Below are 19,932 nucleotides of genomic sequence, written 5' to 3'. Positions count from 1 at the left end.
ATACTCACCTCATGAGTATATTGGAAGGTGGGAAAACGGAAGTGGGGGACCTGGGTTTCTCTAGGCCTTAGAAAGTTTCCTTTTGTAAAAAATTTCTTTCACAGCTCAGAAGTGAGGCCCCCCTTCACTTTCTTCTAAATACGTGCAACCTCGACACTACAAGTCCCATAAGGCCTGCGGTGGGGAGTCACCATCTTGGCGCACCTTCGCGCGCATGTCGGCGGGAGAGCGAGCCTTTGGGGAGAAGAAGCCCCGCCCCCGTGCAGCCCATTGGTCGGAGGAGCCGGCGGCGGGCTCAGCGGTTGGCCGTCGCGCCCGCCCGTCCGCCGCGTCGGCCGGGGTCAGAGTGCGCGGAGGTGAGTCGGTGTGTTGTGGACTCGTGGTGCTGGCTGCCGCTGTTGAGGCGGCCGGGAACGGGCGGTGGGGAGCGGGCGGAGCTGGCCCTGCCTCTGCCTGGCCGGCGCCGCAGTCGGCGCGGGCCGCGCCCGCCGCCGTAAACTGCCCTGAGCGCCTGCTCAGGCCGAGGGAGAAGTCGGGGCCTGCACCTGGAGGGAGCCTGCCGCGCTGGCCCCGAGGAGGGGGCGTTGCCATGGCGACAGCCTCTCCCGCTGCTGACGGGGGGCGGGGGCGGCCCTGGGAAGGAGGGCTGGTCTCCTGGCCCCCTGCTCCTCCCCTTACAATCCCCTGGACTTGGATGGGCCCGAGTTGGGGGCAACACCCCGGGGTGGGTGATGCGGCGAGGCCCCCCCATATTGGGCCCTGGTAATGCATGCGGGGTGAGGGTCGCGGCGCGCAGTTTGTGCAGCCTGGGGTGCTGGCCCATGTGCTCACCCTGGATGCATGGTCTACTGAGAAACGTTTTGGCGGAGAGGGAGAGGGGCAGGGCTTTGAAAGACAGGCTGGGTGAGGTGATTAAGCATGCTGACTTCCTACCTGGGATTACTTAGGAGGAGGAAGAGAGCTTTGACCAAAGAGGATTGAAAACTAGCAAGGAGATGGTAGAGAGAACATTCCCTTTACCCGCTCCCCAACACACACACAGACACACAAGCTTAGCAGTTTACTTCTTTTTGTAAATCTGTAGCGGTGGTCGTAGTTACGGTGGAAGGATTGAATAAGGGGCCTAACTTGGCTAGCTTTCTGTTTGCTTTTCCTGCAAATGCTCCAGCAACAGGTGTTTTCTTAAAACAAAAAGGCATGAACTTGGATTGGGGCTTGATTGCGAGTTCTTGCAAAATATAACTGCTCCTTGTTGACTTGGAAGATGCTGAACGTGGCTTCTCATTGGGTGTTTGGATTCTGTCCTTAGGGCTGGATTTTGCAAACTGATAGTACCCATCATTCCCTCTGCCCTAGGTCTCTGGCCACTTCTCTGGTGTTAGTTCTTGTCAGACATTTTATCAGTCTCCCAGGCGAAGGGCAAAAAACCAGGAATCCCATTGGCTAAAGACCGTACACTATTTGAACGATAGTAGGTTGTGATTGGCTGAATGATTTTTGATTGTAGAGTTTCTATCAGAAATTGGCTTCATCAAATTCTGCTTTATTCTGACTTTATCATACACAGCATGCCTTGTTTTGGTGGGTTCATGCCTGGAGCTTAAGTATATTATACCTGAATCCCCTAGCATTTGAAAGCCAATTTATAAACAGGGACTTGGAGTGTGACTCCACTAATGTGTGTGTCTGTGATCTTGGTTAGAAACCCACTTGGCTGCCTTTCGTGGAGGGGGGTTGGGGGAAGTAGCTGCCGGGAAGTGATTGATAAGGTTTCCTTTATGGATTCTGTGGTGCTTCACTGGAGCTCAGAGCACTTTGGCAACTTAAGCACTCCAAATTAAAAGCTCATTAACAATTCCTGCCCAAAGATCCTGTAAATAATCGGCTAGCTAGGTCACAAAGCTTGGCTGAGAGCTCTCCTTGCAACTTGAAATTTCCAAATAAAAGTGCTTTTATTCCCTTTCATTTTGAAAAGTGTTTTCTTTGTGGTGGGGTAGGTTGGTGAGTGGCATTTTCCCAGGGGATCTGAGTAGAATAAAGTGTTAAATGTGTAGAGTGGTAGACAGGAATAGATTGGTTCCAAACCTAGGTGTTTCTTTGTGCAAGGGCGTTGCTAGCTTAGAAGGGCACCTCTGCAACTTCTAATCCTTTGGAAGATCTGATGAGTAAAAGGTGCAAGATTTAAGTTATCTGAAGAGAAACCGGAGTATGGAAAATCTGAATTAAGTGATAAATATGATAGGTGTCCATTGATGATTTGATTTGGGGTTTGATTACCTTGACTTTTTTAGAACTTGAGGCAGACCTGGATATATCCTGCAAGTGTTTCCTGGTCTGTGTGGTCATTTGCAGTATGGCCTGTGGCTTTGTGGCAACCAGTGTTTCCCCCAATCCCTGCTTCAGTTCCTGAGTTTTGAATATTGTCAGCCTTTACTAGTGTCCCCTCCTTGGCTAGACTAGGATTCGGGATTATCCAGAGAGCCACGACTTCATGGCCATCTCTCTCAGTCCAAGCTCAGATATTGTAAATGTTTAGTATTTCTAGGAGATAAACCTCCTTAGGAAGAAAAGTATGCCACTAGAGAAGATGAAATTCATCATTGCAAAAGTATATATTGTTGACCATTGAAAAACGCAGAGGTTAGGGTAACCGACTCCCCACACAGTTGAAAATCTGCTTATAACTTTTGACTCCCCAAAAACTTAACTACTAATAGCGTTGACCAGAAGCCTTACTGATAACATAAGCAGTTGATTAACACATATTTTGTATGTTATGTGTATATCTACTTATATTTAATGCATTCATGACATCCTAACTTTTTCTTAATTTTTTTTGGTATTTCTAGGCTATGTGGTTTATCTGCAGGTTTTTTCAAATTGTCACAAATCTCCAAAAAAATCTCCCAATATATTTATTGAGAAACATCTGCACATAAGAAGTGGACCTGCGCAGTTCAAACCTGTGTTGTTCAAAGGTCAACTGTAGTACTAGTAGCTTCTGAAAGCTCTGTACTGGCACTGTGCTTCCACATAGATAACTGTTATCCCAAAGTAGTTTGAGTTTAGGAGTTTGAAGTATAGTGTGATCTTTAAGTTGTTTCAGACAGTATTGAAATAGACTTGTTGCAGAGATCTGTATTTATCCACAGCATTGGGGCTTTCCAGCTCTCACAGAACCTTCAGCATCCCCAGCGGCCAGTCTTGGCATCTTCGAAGTAAGGAGAGGTGAGAATCCTGTTGCATGGTCAAGGTTTGGCTTGACTTCTTCCTTATGAGTATTTGGGCTTGGAGGGTGGGGAGTGGGGACTGGTGCAGACTGTACTTTTCTGTAGCTTTTTCTGACAAGATACCATATGCTAAAAGACTACTGAAACTTACCCGAAGTCTATAAAGTGGTGAGAGTTGAAGGTGGGATATCCATACTTTCAAGTTCTGCCATGATTTCTCAGTGGGCATTACATGAGCACCTACTTGAAGTTCAGGAAGGTTGAATAGAGCCGGAATAATCCTTTATCCTGAGAAATACACATCTTAAGACAATAGGAAGGATCACATTTATTTGGCTTCTGATAAATGCATTTGACCAAGGCCTTTGGGATCTTGGTCACATACATTTATCAAATTTGGGTTGTGGGTCACCTTTGGGTGGATGGTTAATCCCAGTCTGTCTCCGTTTTACGAGGATCGGGGCTGGCTAAAAAGGTAGACTCTGACGATTGATATCCAGGATGTCAGATGCTGTTTGTTGAATAACTGAGGTCCAGGCATTTTGCTTGGTGGTGGGATTGTGGTGGTGAGCAAGACAGCTGCTATCCCTGACACCAAAGAGCTTACAAGTTCATGGGCGAGACAGATAGTATTGAAGCAGTCACAAGACCTCTGAGAGTGCTGTAACGAGGTAAGTATATGTGCTTGAGAGTACTTAGAAGGATCTCCAGCCCAGACTGGTGGGTTCAGGGAAGGCTTTTCAGAGGAAGTAAACTACTCAGCTAGAATTAGATGAAGATGTGAAGAACCAAGTGTGAAGGTCAGAGCTTTGTTGAGTTTGAGAAACTGAAGTTCAGTGTGATTGAAACATAAAGTACTCAGTGGGCAGGAGACAGGAGAATACACTGAGAAATTAAGGAGGAAAGGGAAGCAGAAGCCAGGGCCTTATAAACTCTTAGGATTAAATGGTGGGTAGAAAAAAAGGTTAGACTAGGTCAGCAAACTTTTACTGTAAAGGACCAGATAGTAAATATTTAGTCTTTATGGGTTTGTGTCACAACTGTTTACTCTGCTGCTATAGCATGAAAGCAGCCATAGTAGGAGAATGAGTGAGCATGGCTGTGTTCCAGTAAACTTTATAAAAACAGGTGGCAGCTGGATTTGGCCTGTGGACCAACCACTGGATCAGACCATCATAAAAGCCGTGAGAAGCCATTGAAAGGTTTTAAGAAGTGGACTGATACTAGATTTGTGTTTTAGAAAGTTTGCTTTAATTTCAATGTTCAGTGTTAAGAATGGATTGAAGGGGATAGTACCTGAGACAGAGAGACCAGTAAGGAGGCTGTGGCAGTTACATGGGTAACATTTTCACCTTTGAGGCAGTGTTTTGACAATTAAAAATTGAGTATACCTGAATCTTTGCATCTTTGTGTATACTGGTTCTCTTTGCTAATTTCCTGGCCATCTACTTGAGCTTAAAGGATGTCTACCAGAGAAATTGTTGGTGATACCAGCTCCTATTTCACAGACTAGAAAAGATGTGGGAAGGACAAGTTGGTGTGGAGTGAATGAGAAGTTTGAGGGAACTCTTTTCTATTGAAAGTAGTAGTGAATAAATGTAGCTGGGGAGAGATTTTGGTCTTTGGTCTCATAGCTTAATGTTAGTTGCTTTGAATTTCTTGAACTGTACACACGGAGGGGGACCCATTTTCCTAAGCTTCCCAGGGAATTGCCTCATTCTCTGTATGTCCTACTTAGTCTTCTTCTTTGCTTGCTTCTAAGAAACTGATGATCTTATTCTGGTTTTGAGAGTGTCTCCTAGTTGAGTATGATGGTATGTGTCAGGTACAGGGATCAAGTAAAGTATTTGTTGAGTGTCTGATGAATTGTCTTCCTCTTCCTGCAAGCTCCGGTGTGCATTGCTAGAGGTTTCTGATAACAGTGCTTATGTGACCTTGGGCAAATGACTTACCTCTCTGAGTTTAGCTTTTCTGTCTGTAAAATGGAACTTAATAGGTTGGTTAAAGGATTTAATGAGATGTAAAACTCTTAGCAAGGTGTCCTTAACTTTTGTTACTAACAATATTTTACACAATTTTTTAAAAAGCAGGTAGCAATTGGGTGACTTGGCCTTTGGCTTAGTACATTTGGGGTGCTCCCAATTGTCATTGTGGCCATGTGATAGAAACCTAGCACCTGGCAGAGGCAGCCAGCAAACAGGAGGAAATTATAACTAAAGCAAGATGCTGCTCTTCATAATGGAAAATCTTCAGACAGCAGGAGTCCCATTCGGAATTCCAGAACTTTCTTCAGGGTGGACCTTAGTCCCAGCACCATCAGTGAAGTGAACTGAGTGAGCAGCTACCCGAAAGAAATTCACCGAAGTGTGACCAGTCATTTTCCTGGTCTGTCGGGGTCGTTTATTAATGTTGCAACCCTTGTGGCTTTGTAAAGTGCCTCTTGAATGCTTTTTATTACTTTTCATCACCACTCGGGGAAGCGGGTCAGGTGGTCAGCATTATTGTCCCTGCTATGCATGTGAGGAAACTGAGGCCCAGGAAGGTTAAGTGTGTTGTCCGAGGTCATGCTGCGAGGTACTGTTAGAGCTGGTTCAGAGTTGCCCCCAGATGAAATTGTGTGAGTTTATTGCTGTGATTTCTCTTCCTTTGAGTGAGAGATGTATAGTCATTACAGAACTGCAGTCTGATGCATGTCTTATCCATATCTCCTAGTCTTGATCTGGGTCCCTTTATCCACTTGGTCCTGTTGGGTTTTAATTGATGACTGCTAGGAACAGGCCTGCTGGGAAGCAGATTCCCTTTGGGTCATTGTTTTTAGTCCATCCTCCTTTGGGGACATTCTTGGGGGAGCCTTGGGTGACGAGAGATTGCTTTGATATGTTCAAAATTGTGCCTTGTGCCCCACAGCTACAGGTAAAATCAAAAGGCGGATAATTTATGGGAGTGTCAGAGCTGGCCGCTGGCACCTCAGGAAGCCATTAGTATGCCTGTTCAGACCCTCTGTGTCCTTGCAATTGATTCCTCTTTGCATGAGCCTGATTTGGGAAGCTGTAGATCTGTGGGTAGTGATTGGATGTGACAGTCCAAACACCGGTCCCTAAATTAATCCTTTTAATAGTATTCTGGCACCAAGGCAATGCTTGCTCACTCTCTGTCTCTAACTGGGGAGGACAGAATTGGGGGGAGGTGGGTAGGAAGAAGGAGAGAGAAAGAAAGAAAAGAAGCTTTTCCTGCTTCTTAGGCCCTGCTCTGTTCTGCCATGTTCTGATTCCAGAGCAGTTGACATCATAATTCATTCAGCAGACATTGCCTCACACTTACTTTGTGCCTGGCCCTGTGCTGGGGATACAGAAATGAATAAAATGTGGTCCTTGACCTTAAGGATCTATGTTTAGCTCAGTGTTCCTCAGACTTTTTAAACTCATATACTCCTTAGATGGAAAAAGCTAATCTTATACTTTTCTTTAATGCTGCTTGAAATTTTAAACTGGATTCAAGGGTCTGACAAAAAACAAGTACAGAAAATGATCTCTTCAGGGACTTCCCTGGCGGTCCAGTGGTTGAGGCTCCCTGTGTCCACTGTAGCGGGCATGGGTTTGATCCCTGGTTGGGGAACTAAGGTCCCACATGCTGCGCGGCCAAAGAAAAAAAGAAATGATCTCTTCAAATATGCCTTTTTACACACACATACACCCCTACACCTGCTATCTTCCATCCTTCTCACCCGACTTGCTGAAAATTACTGCTAAGAGGAGAAACAGATAACTAAAATCTTACAATATAGTGAGACAAAAGTTAAACTGTGCTACTGGATCACTTAAGCAATTAACTTTCTGATGAGGTGTCAGAGAAAGCTACTAAAAGGGGAAGATTTGTGGCAGTTGGGCTCCTTAGTTGTGGCTCGCTGGCTCCTTAGTTGCGGCACATGGGCTCCTTAGTTGCTGCATGCGGGCTCCTTAGTTGTGGCATGCGAACTCTTAGTTGCAGCATGCATGTGGGATCTAGTTCCCTGACCAGGGATGGAACTTGGGCCCCTGCATTGGGAGCACAGGGTCTTAACCACTGTGCCACCAGGGAAGTCCCCCTGTTTCCGCTTTTGTACCCAGGCTGCAATTTGTTTTTCTTATTAGAAACAAATTTGAGTGATTTGGACAGACTTAATTATTGCTATGGTTGAGTTCATTTTAGTTAAAGTCATACCTTAGCTCAAAAGAAAAACTATAGTTGATATGCATTGTTAGCTCTATGGCTGATGGGAGAATCAGCCAAGTGGAGAAAGTGGGCCCTTAAATGTGGGAGAGGAGAACAGGGCCCTGAAGAGCTGAGTGCCTCTGAGCCTTAGTGTTCTCATGTGTAAAATGGGAATACTGTTACCTATTTTGCTTGATGGTTGGGAGGCTTAAATGAGATGAAATATGTAAGTCACAACTACAGTGCCTGGCTTGTAGTAGATTTTCACAAAATAGTGTTTCACTTTCCTCTTTCTCATGTATTAGCAATAGCTCCCTTTTGCTGAGAACTTACTATTGTGCAAAGCACTTTGTACATATTGTATGGTCTAATTGAACCCCTAAGAGATAGGCATTTTTGTTACAGCTATTATTACAAAGAGCATGTGGTGGAGGCAGGATTTGAACCTGTGCTTGTCTAATACGGCATTTTAACAACTAGCTGTATGACTCCTTGTTTCTGCTCCAGTTCTCCCTTTCGGAAGCAGGGGTATAGCAGGTTCTGTGTACCTCCCCTCTGGGGTCAGATGCTGTCTACAAGTGTGGGAGGAGCTTACAGGGATGAGAGTACCATACCATACCCTGCCCTTCCTCCATTTCTATCCTATTTACCATGTGTTAGGAAACTAGCCTTTGCTCCCTCTCGTGTGTGGGGTCACAACTGACGTGCAGGTCTTTGCAAAGAGATGTTTCCCATCCTTGGCCCCTTGAAGGAGTTTGCCCAAGCTACTGAATGTGGCTGATGGGTTAGTAAACAGCAGGCAAATCACAAACAGGTACTTCTTTTTCTGTGCTGCCTTGAGTTGCTGAGACAGGCTAATTGAAGGGGAGAGCGAGCCTCCTACGGCCTGTGATGTTGCCCTCAGAATTTGGTATTCCTGAAGGTCTTTAGTGACTTTAGCTCTTCTGATAGTTTGGGATTAGCAGCTGCTTCTGATGTTGGACAAGTTCTCCCTAGCCCTGTCTTGGAGCAGAAGCAGCTGAAGCTACAGGTCTAGGGGGTGATGGGGTGTAGAGAGGAGAAGAGTGTTTTGTTGAGGTGAGGACCCAGCTTTAGAGTTCCTGCTTGCATTCCACTTTGGGGCCATCAGGAAGTTGTGTAGAGGTTCTAAGCTTTTGTAGGGGTGTCAAGCTTTGTTCTGCCTTAGGCCGAGCCCTCAGGCCCCTGGCCTCCACTTGTGAGGCTACAGAAAAGCTTGGGGGACAAATGCTGGTGTCTGCTCCTTGTGTTGGGGCAGTGGCTGGAGGCTCTGAACTGGGGGTCGGGAGCCATGGGTTCTCTTCTTACCCTTACTTGCTCTGTGAACCTTGGACTGTCCTTTTCTCTTTCTGGGGCTCATTTTCCCTGGCTTGCTGGACTACGTCTTCTCTTAGGTTTTCTTTCACCTTTGACAGTCTATGATTTTCACAGAAAGTGCTCTGGCAGTTAAGAATGCATTCATTAGATTGAAAATTATGACTTTTGAAGGCATGCAGTTTATTTATATTTTTCCCAGGTTATTTTTAGCCGCCTGAGACAGGGCCTGTGACTGAACGAGTTGCAGACAGATGTTACTGTGTTCTCTGTGGATGCCTCTGTGGCTTAGGTGTCTGAGCACTTGTGCTACTGCAGGTCAGATTGGAACAGGGACTTCCCCGAGACTGGGAACTGGGTACTCTGTGGCTGTCCCATGTGCTTCTAGTGTGGACCCAGAACCTGCCTCAGTGCCTTGAAGTTTCTCTGGAATGCACCCCTGCCTCCCAGTCTCGCTTTTGTTTGTTTGTTTGTTTGTTTTTGGCCGCACAACGAGGCTTGCAGGATATTAGTTCCCTGACCAGGGATTGAACCCAGGCCCGCGGCAGTGAAAGCACCGAGTCCGAACCACTGGACCTCCAGGGAACTCCCCAGTCTGGCTTTTTATGGAGTGGATTGAACCCAGGGATGGTATAAACCCATACCCTCCCCAGAGATCCCAAGTATATGTGGATGGGGAGATGCGGTGGGAGAGGACCCCATATTTCATGATGGGCTTCTCTTCTTTTCTCTCCCCCAGACTCCCCTGGCCTGTATGTGGATATTAAAGGATGGCCCCCTCCCTTCGCCCTTCCTTCCCCCCTCCAGTAATGGAAGGCTATAAAATGTCTATTTACCTAAGACGCCAGAATGACTCCTCTGTGGGTCCACTAATCTGGTGATTTGGTGCTTCCCTGGTCTCTCAGGTAAATAGAAATTGAGGCTTTTTATAAAGGCATATTATTTCCCTCATTAAATGTGTGTTTTGGCACATGCGTTATTTACCTGACCGACAGTAATGGCTGCAGAGGAGCCATTGTGTCTGTTGTGTAAATACTGTGCACATCCTCCGGGGGCTGTGGTGCAGGCCTGCTCCTCCAAATCGGGCTGGCCCTGTGGCAGTCCCTGTTTTCCTCTCCCCTGCCCCACTGGGTGACTGGTCCCTTTATTTTGAGGAGAGAATCATTCGTTTTCCTCTTTGCCATAGGCTACTTACTACCTTTAATTTGCTAGGAGAAGGAAATGGGTGTCAGAATAAATGTGTGTAAATCTTCGTCTCTGGTGAAAGCTGGTGAGGAGATAGACATACACAGAATCATAAACTGTTCCTTTTGAGTTCTGCCCCTCAACTAGATTCTCAGAGTCCTGGCTGATGATATAAGTTGTAGACTTATATTCTGCAAACTAGTGACTAAAATGTAATGACATCAGCAGAAAGGGGCAATCTCTAAGACGTCAGAGGGTAGGCAGGCAAGTGGAGCGCCTCTGCAGGGAGTGCAGGGATATTTCCCGAGCAGGCTCTAGAGGTGGCAGAGATGCCCAGTGAGGGGGCACTGGGCAGGGGCACTTAGGATGGAGACTCCGTGCTTTGGGGGCTGCCAGAGGAGAGCGTGCAGCCTACCCTCTGTGGCAGTACGGGGAGATGGCTCCCTCACATACTGTTCTCTGTTTCTTTTTTTTTTTTTAAACAACATTGCATGTGGTTAAAAAAAATTTTTTTTTAAAGTTTGAAATAGGCCAAATTTACATAAAAGTTGGAAGTAGGGTACAAAGAATTTTTTTCCTGAACCATTTGTGAGTTAAGTTGCCTACCTAACACCCCATCGCCCTAAATACTTTGCGTGCATTTCCTATGTGCAAGGACATTCTCCTACCTAACCATAACACAACCATCAAAATTAACATTCATATGTTACCTCCATCTAATCCTCAAACCCCATTCAAGTTTTGCCAGTTGTCCCAGTAATGCTCTTTGCAGCAAAATGATCCAGTTCAGAATCGTGCATTACATTTAGTTACCAAGTCTCTCATCTCCTATAGACTTTTCTCAGTAAACGTTCCTTGAGATTCATGATCTTGATACTTTTGAAGATTACAGGCTGGTTATTGTGTATACTGTCCCTCATTCAGGGTTTGTCTGATATTTTCTCATGATTAGATTCAGGTTATGCATCTTCGACAGGAGTATCACAGAACTGATGCTTTGTTTTTCTCATTGCATCCTATCATGTGATGCAAGATTTTGATTAATCCCATTATTGATGATGTTCATTTTGCTCACTTGATTAAGGTGATGTCTTCCAGGCTTCTCCATTGTAAACTTATTCCCTGTTATAATTAATAAGCATTCTGTGGGGAGATACTTTGAAACTATGTGAAATCCCTTACCAAACTTTAGTTTTTAAAATTTATTTACTTATTTATGTATTTATTTTTATCTTTATGGCCTCATGGTTTCCTTTTTTTATTCAGTGCATTATAATCCATTAATATCATTATTTACTTGCCAGTGGGAGCCCCTTCAAGCTGGTTTCTGCGTCCTTTTGAGCATTTCCTTGCTTTCTGGCACAACAGGATGTTCTAGGCTCATCTTGTACTTTCTCTGCCACAGCCCTGGAATCAGCCAGTTCTCCAAAGAGCTCTAGTTCTTTCAGTGGAGGATGTTGTTTAGAAGGCAGCTAGGTGCTAGATGTGCACATTGCTATCAGAGTGTTGCTGCTCCCTGGCCCTTCAGTAAGCAGAGCTAGAAAATATATATACATGTGTCTATATATTTGTGTATAGATATATACTCATCTTCATATGTACATCTAGCTTTATTCATTTAAATTTATTTATTTATTTATTTATTTTTGGCTGCATTGGGTCTTTCTTGCTGAGTGCAGGCTTTCTCTAGTTGTGGCGAGCAGGGGCTACTCTTCATTGCGGTGCGCAGGCTTCTCATTACGGTGGCTTCTCCTGTTGCGGAGCACGGGCTCTAGGCGCGCAGGCCTGAGCACTTGTGGCATGCGGGCTCAGTAGTTGTGGCTCACAGGCTCTAGAGCGCAGGCTCAGTAGTTTGTGGCGCACGGGCTTAGTTGCTCTGCGGCATGTGGGATCTTCCCGGACCAGGGCTCAAACCCATGTCCCCAGGCAGGTGGATTCTTAACCACTGCGCCACCAGGGAAGCCCTAGCTTTATTTTATATATTATATATATATCAGAAACCATGAGTTCACACACCAATTCCAATTCGACACCACAGATGTTTTTCCCTTTCCATGTTTTAATTCCATCCTCTAACAGTGAGAAACCTGGTCCCATTACCCTTAATATATGCCCTTTTTTGATCAATCCCTCTGTATGTAACTAATCTCCCGTTGTGGCCACTGCCCTTTCCCCCCTTGGGTACTCTTTCACCCTGCCTGTGAATCCCCACATCAGGCTGCCGCTCCTTCTCCGCCAGCGGTGCCCTTCATACCCCACTAGGGCTGTGGCATGCTGCATCACACCTTCCTGCCTCTGTATGGATGCCTCCTCACCCAGCTTGGGCTCTGATACTCCCTCCCAGACCCTTCTGCTCCTCCCACTTCAACTGATGTAGACCCTACTTTCCTCTGCCACAATTAATGGCTCTAAAGCTATCAGATTGAATTTTTCAGGAAGGGGAGAAGAGCTGCCCTCTGTTTCTTGACTTGAGTTGAACTTGGTTTTTTTAAATGTAAGGGAAGTATGGAACCCAGTGACTGCTGATATGTGGAGGCCTGGTCTCCTAATGTCTGCTCTCAAGACTTTTTACAAGAGAGAAGCTTTTTTATGTGGGTGAAATCAGATAAGAAAGCAAGGCCTGCAGGCGTGAGGACCTCTGGCCATCAGTGTGTTGTCCATGGGAGGGGATAGGGCATATACAGTATGTAGTATGGGGGGTCTAGAGCAATCTGGGGGTGCAGGAGACATTTATGTTACTCTGTGAGGTTGCCTTATGCATTGGATTTATAGGCCCAAAGTATGGGGGTCCAGGCTTGGCCAGGTGGGCATAGCCCAATAGGATAGTAGTAGTAATAATAGTAAGCTTATATTTATTGAGCCCTATGTGCCAGACCCTGCTCTTAGTGCTTTACATATGTCCTCTCATTTCACTCTCGCTTAAGGAGTAGGAGCTGCTATTGTCATTTTACAGGTGAGGAATTGAAGAACAGAGCTTGCCCAAGGTGCCATGGCAAATAAGTGGTAAAACCAGGATTCAAACCCAGAAGCCCTCCTTAATCATGTTGCTTAATTGCCTGTAGTATTTGGCAGATGGAGTCTGATTGACTAAAAACACTTTATACACTATATATACACATTGGAAAACATTAAGACTTTCAGAAGTCCTTATGCATGACCTGACTTTGAGAGGTTAGAGAAAAGTTCTAAGGCCCTGAGGGACTTTGGATTCAAACTAGAATGTGTAATCTGAGCAGACTGGTGTCTCCTGTGTCAGCAAGGCTTCCAGTACTGTTCAGGAGTGGGTGACGTGAAGAGTTATTTTGGATTCCGGCTTTCAAAAGGATGTTGGCCCGTTTGCCTTTCCAAGGGATTCCATAATGAAACTCAAGCCAGCCTTTGTCTATCCCAGGCTACGGAGTTTGGCTGCATTTTTGGAGAGGCTGTAGGCCACGGTGAAAACAAGCACTACGCTTGTGCTAGAATCATGAAGAACTTAAAATACTTCTTGGTCTTTGTTCCACATGGAACCTCACTATAGGAATAGGGAAATTGAGGACCCACACCAGCATGTATCCTAATAAATATGCAGGCAAGTTACTGTAGGTCATTCCTTGAGTCCCGCGAGAGCTGGGGTGAGAAGTGATACTTGGCATGATCCATGTCCGCTCAGGTGGTAGTGACCTTGTTGCCTCTAGTGTGCTCTGGACTTCCCAGGCTGCTAGCCTCCTCCACGCTACAGGAGGGAGTGAGTGCCCACTGCAGTCTTTCAGAGGCAAGCTTTTGGCTCCGTCAGACTGGGGCTTCAGAAAGCTTAAACTATGGCCATTTCCGTATTGAGCAGCATGATTTCTTGTTTGACTTTGAGGATTAAAGTTGAGGGAATTTGAGTGTTGGGTATGAAATGGGAAAAACACAACATTTCTGCTTTATTCCTGTTTCTTTTTTTTTTTAAGGAAGCTTGAGTTATTTGTGAGTAAAACTTAGGCTTTGATTTTTATATTTCGTTAGTCCTCCAAGGAGCAGACATTCTGCAAATTTAAAGGGAAAACTTGAAAAGTGATTTGGATTTTTTTTTTTTTTGCACGTGTACACTCAGAAAACTTTACTAGACTTTTAGCAATGCTCCCATTACCACCACATCTGGGTTTTCTCTTTTTCTTCCCTATTTAAAAAAAGTCCTGCAGTCATTCAAGGCCTCTAGTAGAGAGTTAGTCTAAAGGCAGTGGAGGAAGGCCCGAGGCTGTTGGCAGCTGTGCTCTGCAGGCTTCGTTCATTCCCCCAGGTGCCACTTACTGGCTGGGGGCTGGGGAATCACCAGAGTATGGTGAGCAAGCTCCCTGTGATGGGCTCTGCTCCTTTCCCGTTGGGAGAAGGAAGGAGGGCATGTGGAGACATCAAGATACAGACAGGAAAGCCAGGGACAATGGCTGGGAATGGAGCTGAGGAGAGAGTCCTGGGCATTTCCTGCTGTCTGTCTGGGTCTACTTAGCTCCCAAGACTGATTGTGCAACCGGGGCACCCCGGGTTACTTTGGGAAACTTAGCTTTAATGTTAACTGTTGCCACCTGAGAAGTGAACACAGAATTTCTCTCTCTCTCTTTTGAACTTTAGAGCTCCACTTAAAGATCAAGGCCAGTGCTGCATCTTGTTTTGAGAATGGTCTGGGAGACTCAGAGCTGTCATAATGCTGTGGGGGCCAGTATTAAGGGTCTTGAACTTCAATAACAAATACTGGGATTTAGAAAAGGGGCACAGAAACACTGGGGAGTGGTTCATGTTCTGTGACTATTCCTGAAGACCAGGTGGAACAGGGCCACGGTGGGAGGGAGTAACCCAGACTCTCTGTTCTTTTTTTTTTTTTTTTTTTTTCTTTTTCTTTCTTTCTTTCTTTTTTTTTTTTCTTTTAAACTTTCCTCGCCTAAGTTTTAGATGCTTCTGGATGTTCAATGCTAGCACCTTTACAGACTGGAGCAGCTCGATTTTCTTCATATTTACTTTCAAGAGCAAGAAAAGTGCTGGGCTCCCACTTATTTTCTCCCTGTGGTGTTCCGGAGTTCTGCTCCATATCCACCAGAAAGCTGGCGGCCCACAGCTTTGGCGCATCCATGGCGGCAATGATGTCCTTCCCTCCCCAGAGGTATCACTACTTTTTAGTGCTGGACTTTGAGGCCACGTGTGACAAGCCGCAGATTCATCCTCAGGTAACTGTTGCATCATTGCTTCAGCAAAAGGTGGGGTGGGCAAGGAGGGAGGGAGGATAGACTTGCTTTCTGGGACCCAGAGGAACTTTCTCATGTCTTCTTGGCTTTTAGCTACTCATCTGGAGTTCCTGCCTAAGAAGCAGGACTTGACTCAGGCATCCTAGGGTAAGGTAGACCTGAGAGGTCTTTGTAGAGAACTGGGCACACTGTTTCTCTCTGGTCTCAGCCTTTGGGAATCAAAATGTTTCCTTCTGTCCCATCCTTCCTCTCTCCTTTCCCTTCCCTCCTGCCTTCTCCTGCTACTGCTGCATGTTCTTTTAAGGAATACTGTGTTAGCCTCCAGAATGGCCCCCAACGATCCTTACGTCCTGATATTCCCACCTTTGGTAGTTCGCCCCTCCTACAATGAATGAGAGCTAGCCCTGTATAACCAACAGAGTAGAGTGCAAGAGACATTGCGTGACTTCTGAGGCTAAGTCATAAAAAGCGTCACAGTCCAACTTGCCCTTTTGGATCAGTTGCTATGGAAGAAGCCAGCCACCATGCTTTGAGGACACTCAAGCAGCTCTGGCGAGAGGCACATGTGTACCGGAACTGAGGCTCTTAGCTAAAAGCCAGTACCAACTTGCTGGTCATGTTTCTTGGCGCTGTCTTGGAGGTGACTCTGCTACCCCCAGTCAAGCCTTCAGATAACTACAGCCCCAGTGGACATCAGACTTCAACCTCAGGAGAGACCCCGAGCCAGACTGACCAGCTGAGCCACTCCTGAATTCCTGGCTCATCAAAGCTGTGGGAGATAATAAATGATTATTGATGTTTTAAGCCACTAAGTTTTGGGATGATTTGTTATGCAGCATTAGATAACCTGAACAATCATTGCTGGTCTGTTGGAAAGGAAAATTTCTTTGCTTGCATTTTTTTCTTAGTTACCAACTGTGTTCGGAGATCTTTTACCTTTTGAGGTAGTGCTGCTAAGAAGCTTGGATTAGCAGCAGAGAGACACGTGTGCTAGGTGATATTAGATTGCTTGGTGTTTGCTTTGGGGGCCTGATTGGGGGCCAATGTGGCAGTGCATTGTAGTGTGGGGGCCTTGGGTATGCCTGACTCTAGGACTGGAACTCTTCCCTGTAGGGCTGGATTATCAGGTGGGTAATTTGGGGGTTTGTAGACATGTGTGTCTGGGAGTAGCTTTCAGTAGTAAGAGGAGGAGAAGAGGATTGTAGCAGCAGGCACTTGGGAGACAGGGAGGTCCATTCAGAGGTAAACTGGGTTCATTTCTCATGGTTGGTTTTTTTTCCAGGGAGGGGTTCTATCTTTAGGAGAGTAGATTATTTTCCATAAAGCAGATACCACAACCCTTTTACCTTTCCCTTTCTCCTTTCCTGTTTGTTTCCTATTCTCAAAGTAGTGGTCTGCCTTTGGGGGAGGATTGGAATCAGGCCTGCTGAGGCTTGGGAAGACAGGCGCTGGATGAGGAGAGCTTCCTAGGGGAAGGAACTTCGCATGAAAGGGAAGACGGCTTGGGGGCAGCCTGAGCCACACTTTCTTTCTCAGCCTCTTGCTCCTACCTGTGCTGTAGGGTCGTCTTCTCCACCTCCCCAAACTACTGGAGATTCTGTGGTGGGTGTACCTGGGTGGTGGGTGGGAGTTTTGGTTATGTAGATTCTCTTGGGTTGAGAATCAGGGAGCCATACCCCAATATGCCATATTATTTCCCTTGCTGATGATTTCAGTTGCTGAGTAAGCCTTAGTAGGACCTGAGTCTAAAACCTAACACGTTGCTACTGCATAGGATTCATCCTTCTTCTGAAGCCTCATGATTGCTTGACACCTTCTTGATGACATTTCCTGCTTTCTGCTTCCTGGCACATGCCTATGTATATTTGTTTCTGAACTTTTCAGTTAGATTATAAGCTGAGATAATTATGTAGCTCTGTTCTCATGTCCTACAGAGGGTCCTGCCAATGTTACTGAAGGTGAAACTCGATTCATGTCTCAGTTTGGTCTGTTAGTATCACCTTTCATCTCTCTTTCAAGGGCATTGTTCTTTTAATTTTTTGTTCTTTTTATTTATCTATTGCAATGCTGAAGATATAATGCAGTACAGATTTAAATCACTTGTATCACCAACTTCCTTCCCAGACTTAGGCACCAGGGCCTTTTAGACCTAGACTGAGGTTGGGCTTCCTGCTTTTTACCAGGGTCTGAGCCTGATTAAAGATTATCTCCAGAATCAATGAACCCTGATGATGTGATTCCAAGGGCACTTAAGGAATTGGCTGTCCTGGTTCATTATTAGCAAAGCATTAGCTGTTACTTTAGAGAACTCAGGAAGAAGCATTTGCTGTCTTGCTTATCTTTAAAAGGCAAATACGAATGATCTTGGAAATTATAGACCCGTTAGTTTACTGTGATTCCAAAGAAGATACTTGACCTGATCGTCAGATAATCAATCAGCAAACAGCTAGAAGAGCATAGGGTACTGAGTAATAACTTACATGGGTTTGTGAAGAAGAGCAAATCCTGTCAGATCAATCTAACTCCTTGCTGTGACATAGTGATGGATTTGAGTGGATCTAGGGCAAGTGATAAATGTAATGCATCTCTACTTCATTAAGCCTTTACAATGCTGTGATCAACAGGTAAGAAGGTGAGTTTGGGGCCAGACAGCTCTGTTGTTGAACTACCCCCTGGACCACTCTCAGGAAAGGGATGGGCAGCTTAGAAGTGACTTGAGACTTATTGTTATTGGCAGCTTAAAGCTCCCCCCACAACCCCACTTTCTTTTAAAAAAAAAACCTTCCCTAAAGTTTGCATGTAGCAGGGTCCTGAAAGGATTCAGAGAAAGGTTGGAGGATGGATTGGAGAAGTTGTCGGTCCCAGATAGGATAGTGTCCTTCCACTGAGGTCCTCATAGGTCAGGTTCTCATCATAGCCTCTGTATTGTTTAGATCTTTTGGTCAACAAGGGCAGTGGAGCTCTGCCCACCACCAGAGCCTCCCATCAAGCCTCTTAGATAGCCTCAACCGCCAGAGAGCAGACAGCAGAAGCAAGAAAAACTACAATCCTGCAGCCTGTGGAACAAAAGCCACATTCACAGAAAGACAAGATGAAAAGGCAGAGGGCTATATACCAGATGAAGGAACAAGATAAAACCCCAGAAAAACAACTAAATGAAGTGGAGATAGGCAACCTTCCAGAAAAAGAATTCAGAATAATGATGGTGAAGATGATCCAGGACCTCGGAATAAGAATGGAGGAAAAGATCGAGAAGATGCAAGAAATGTTTAACAAAGACCTAGAAGAATTAAAGAGCAAACAAACAGAGATGAACAATACAATAACTGAAATGAAAAGTACACTAGAAGGAATCAATAGCAGAATAACTGAGGCAGAAGAACGGATAAGTGACCTGGAAGACAGAATGGTGGAATTCACTGCTGCAGAACAGACTAAAGAAAAAAGAATGAAAAGAAATGAAGACAGCCTAAGAGACCTCTGGGACGACATTAAATGCAACAACATTCGCATTATAGGGGTCCCAGAAGGAGAAGAGAGAGAGAAAGGACCAGAGAAAATATTTGAAGAGATTATAGTAGAAAACTTCCCTAACATGGGAAAGGAAATAGCCACCCAAGTCCAGGAAGCGCAGCGAGTCCCATACAGGATAAACCCAAGGAGAAACACGCCGAGACACATAGTAATCAAATTGGCAAAAATTAAAGACAAAGAAAACTTATTGAAAGCAGCAAGGGAAAAACAACAAATAACATACAAGGGAACTCCCATAAGGTTAACAGCTGATTTCTCAGCAGAAACTCTACAAGCCAGAAGGGAGTGGCATGATATAATTAAAGTGATGAAAGGGAAGAACCTACAACCAAGATTACTCTACCCAGCAAGGATCTCATTCAGATTTGATGGAGAAATCAAAAGCTTTACAGACAAGCAAAAGCTAAGAGAATTCAGCACCACCAAACCAGCTCTACAACAAATGCTAAAGGAACTTCTCTAAGTGGGAAACACAAGAGAAGAAGAAGACTTACAAAAACAAACCCAAAACAATTAAGAAAATGGTCGTAGGAACATACATATCGATAATTACCTTAAACGTGAATGGATTAAATGCTCCAACCAAAAGACACAGGCTTGCTGAATGGATACAAAAACAAGACCCATATATATGCTGTCTACAAGAGACCCACTTTAGACCTAGGGACACCTACAGACTGAAAGAGAGGGCGTGGAAAAAGATATTCCATGCAAATGGAAATCAAAAGAAAGCTGGAGTAGCTATACTCATATCAGATAAAATGACTTTAAAATAAAGAATGTTACAAGAGACAAGGAAGAACACTACATATTGATCAAGGGATCAATCCAAGAAGAAGATGTAACAATTATAAATATATATTCACCCAACATAGGAGCACCTCAATACATAAGGCAACTGCTAACAGCTATAAAAGAGGAAATCGACAGTAACACAATAATAGTGGGGGACTTTAACACCTCACTTACACCAATGGACAGATCATCCAAACAGAAAATTAATAAGGAAACAGAAGCTTTAAATGACACAATAGACCAGATAGATTTAATTTATATTTATAGGACATTCCATCCAAAAACAGCAGATTACACTTTCTTCTCAAGTGCGCATGGAACATTCTCCAGGATAGATCACATCTTGGGTCACAAATCAAGCCTCAGTAAATTTCAGAAAATTGAAATCATATCAAGCATCTTTTCTGACCACAACGCTATGAGATTAGAAATGAATTACAGGGGAAAAAACATAAAAAGCACAA

General features: G+C 44.9%; 1 protein-coding gene across 10 annotated transcripts in view; it reads left to right on the top strand.

The window, feature by feature from the left end:
• Positions 1 to 331: 331 nt before the first annotated feature.
• Positions 332 to 19,932, top strand: part of ERI3 (ERI1 exoribonuclease family member 3) — a 130,925-nt gene continuing 111,324 nt past the window's right edge. For 3 of the 10 annotated variants that reach the window (XM_059921106.1, XM_059921157.1, XM_059921115.1), the window contains exons 1-3: positions 497 to 724; positions 3,153 to 3,228; positions 14,844 to 15,121. In XM_059921106.1, coding sequence (XP_059777089.1) covers positions 590 to 724; positions 3,153 to 3,228; positions 14,844 to 15,121 — 489 coding nt within the window. In that variant the 5' untranslated portion in view covers positions 497 to 589. Of the gene's footprint in view, positions 357 to 382; positions 725 to 3,152; positions 3,229 to 14,843; positions 15,122 to 19,932 lie in introns of those variants that run through there. The other 7 variants (XM_059921146.1, XM_059921097.1, XM_059921135.1 and 4 more) reach the window with 6 other exon arrangements.

Source organism: Balaenoptera ricei, chromosome 1, assembly GCF_028023285.1.
Source record: "Balaenoptera ricei isolate mBalRic1 chromosome 1, mBalRic1.hap2, whole genome shotgun sequence".
NCBI classification, from domain to species: domain Eukaryota; kingdom Metazoa; phylum Chordata; class Mammalia; order Artiodactyla; family Balaenopteridae; genus Balaenoptera; species Balaenoptera ricei.
The sequence above is the reverse complement of the archived record's forward strand: the minus strand, read 5'-3'. Positions and strand labels throughout refer to the sequence as shown.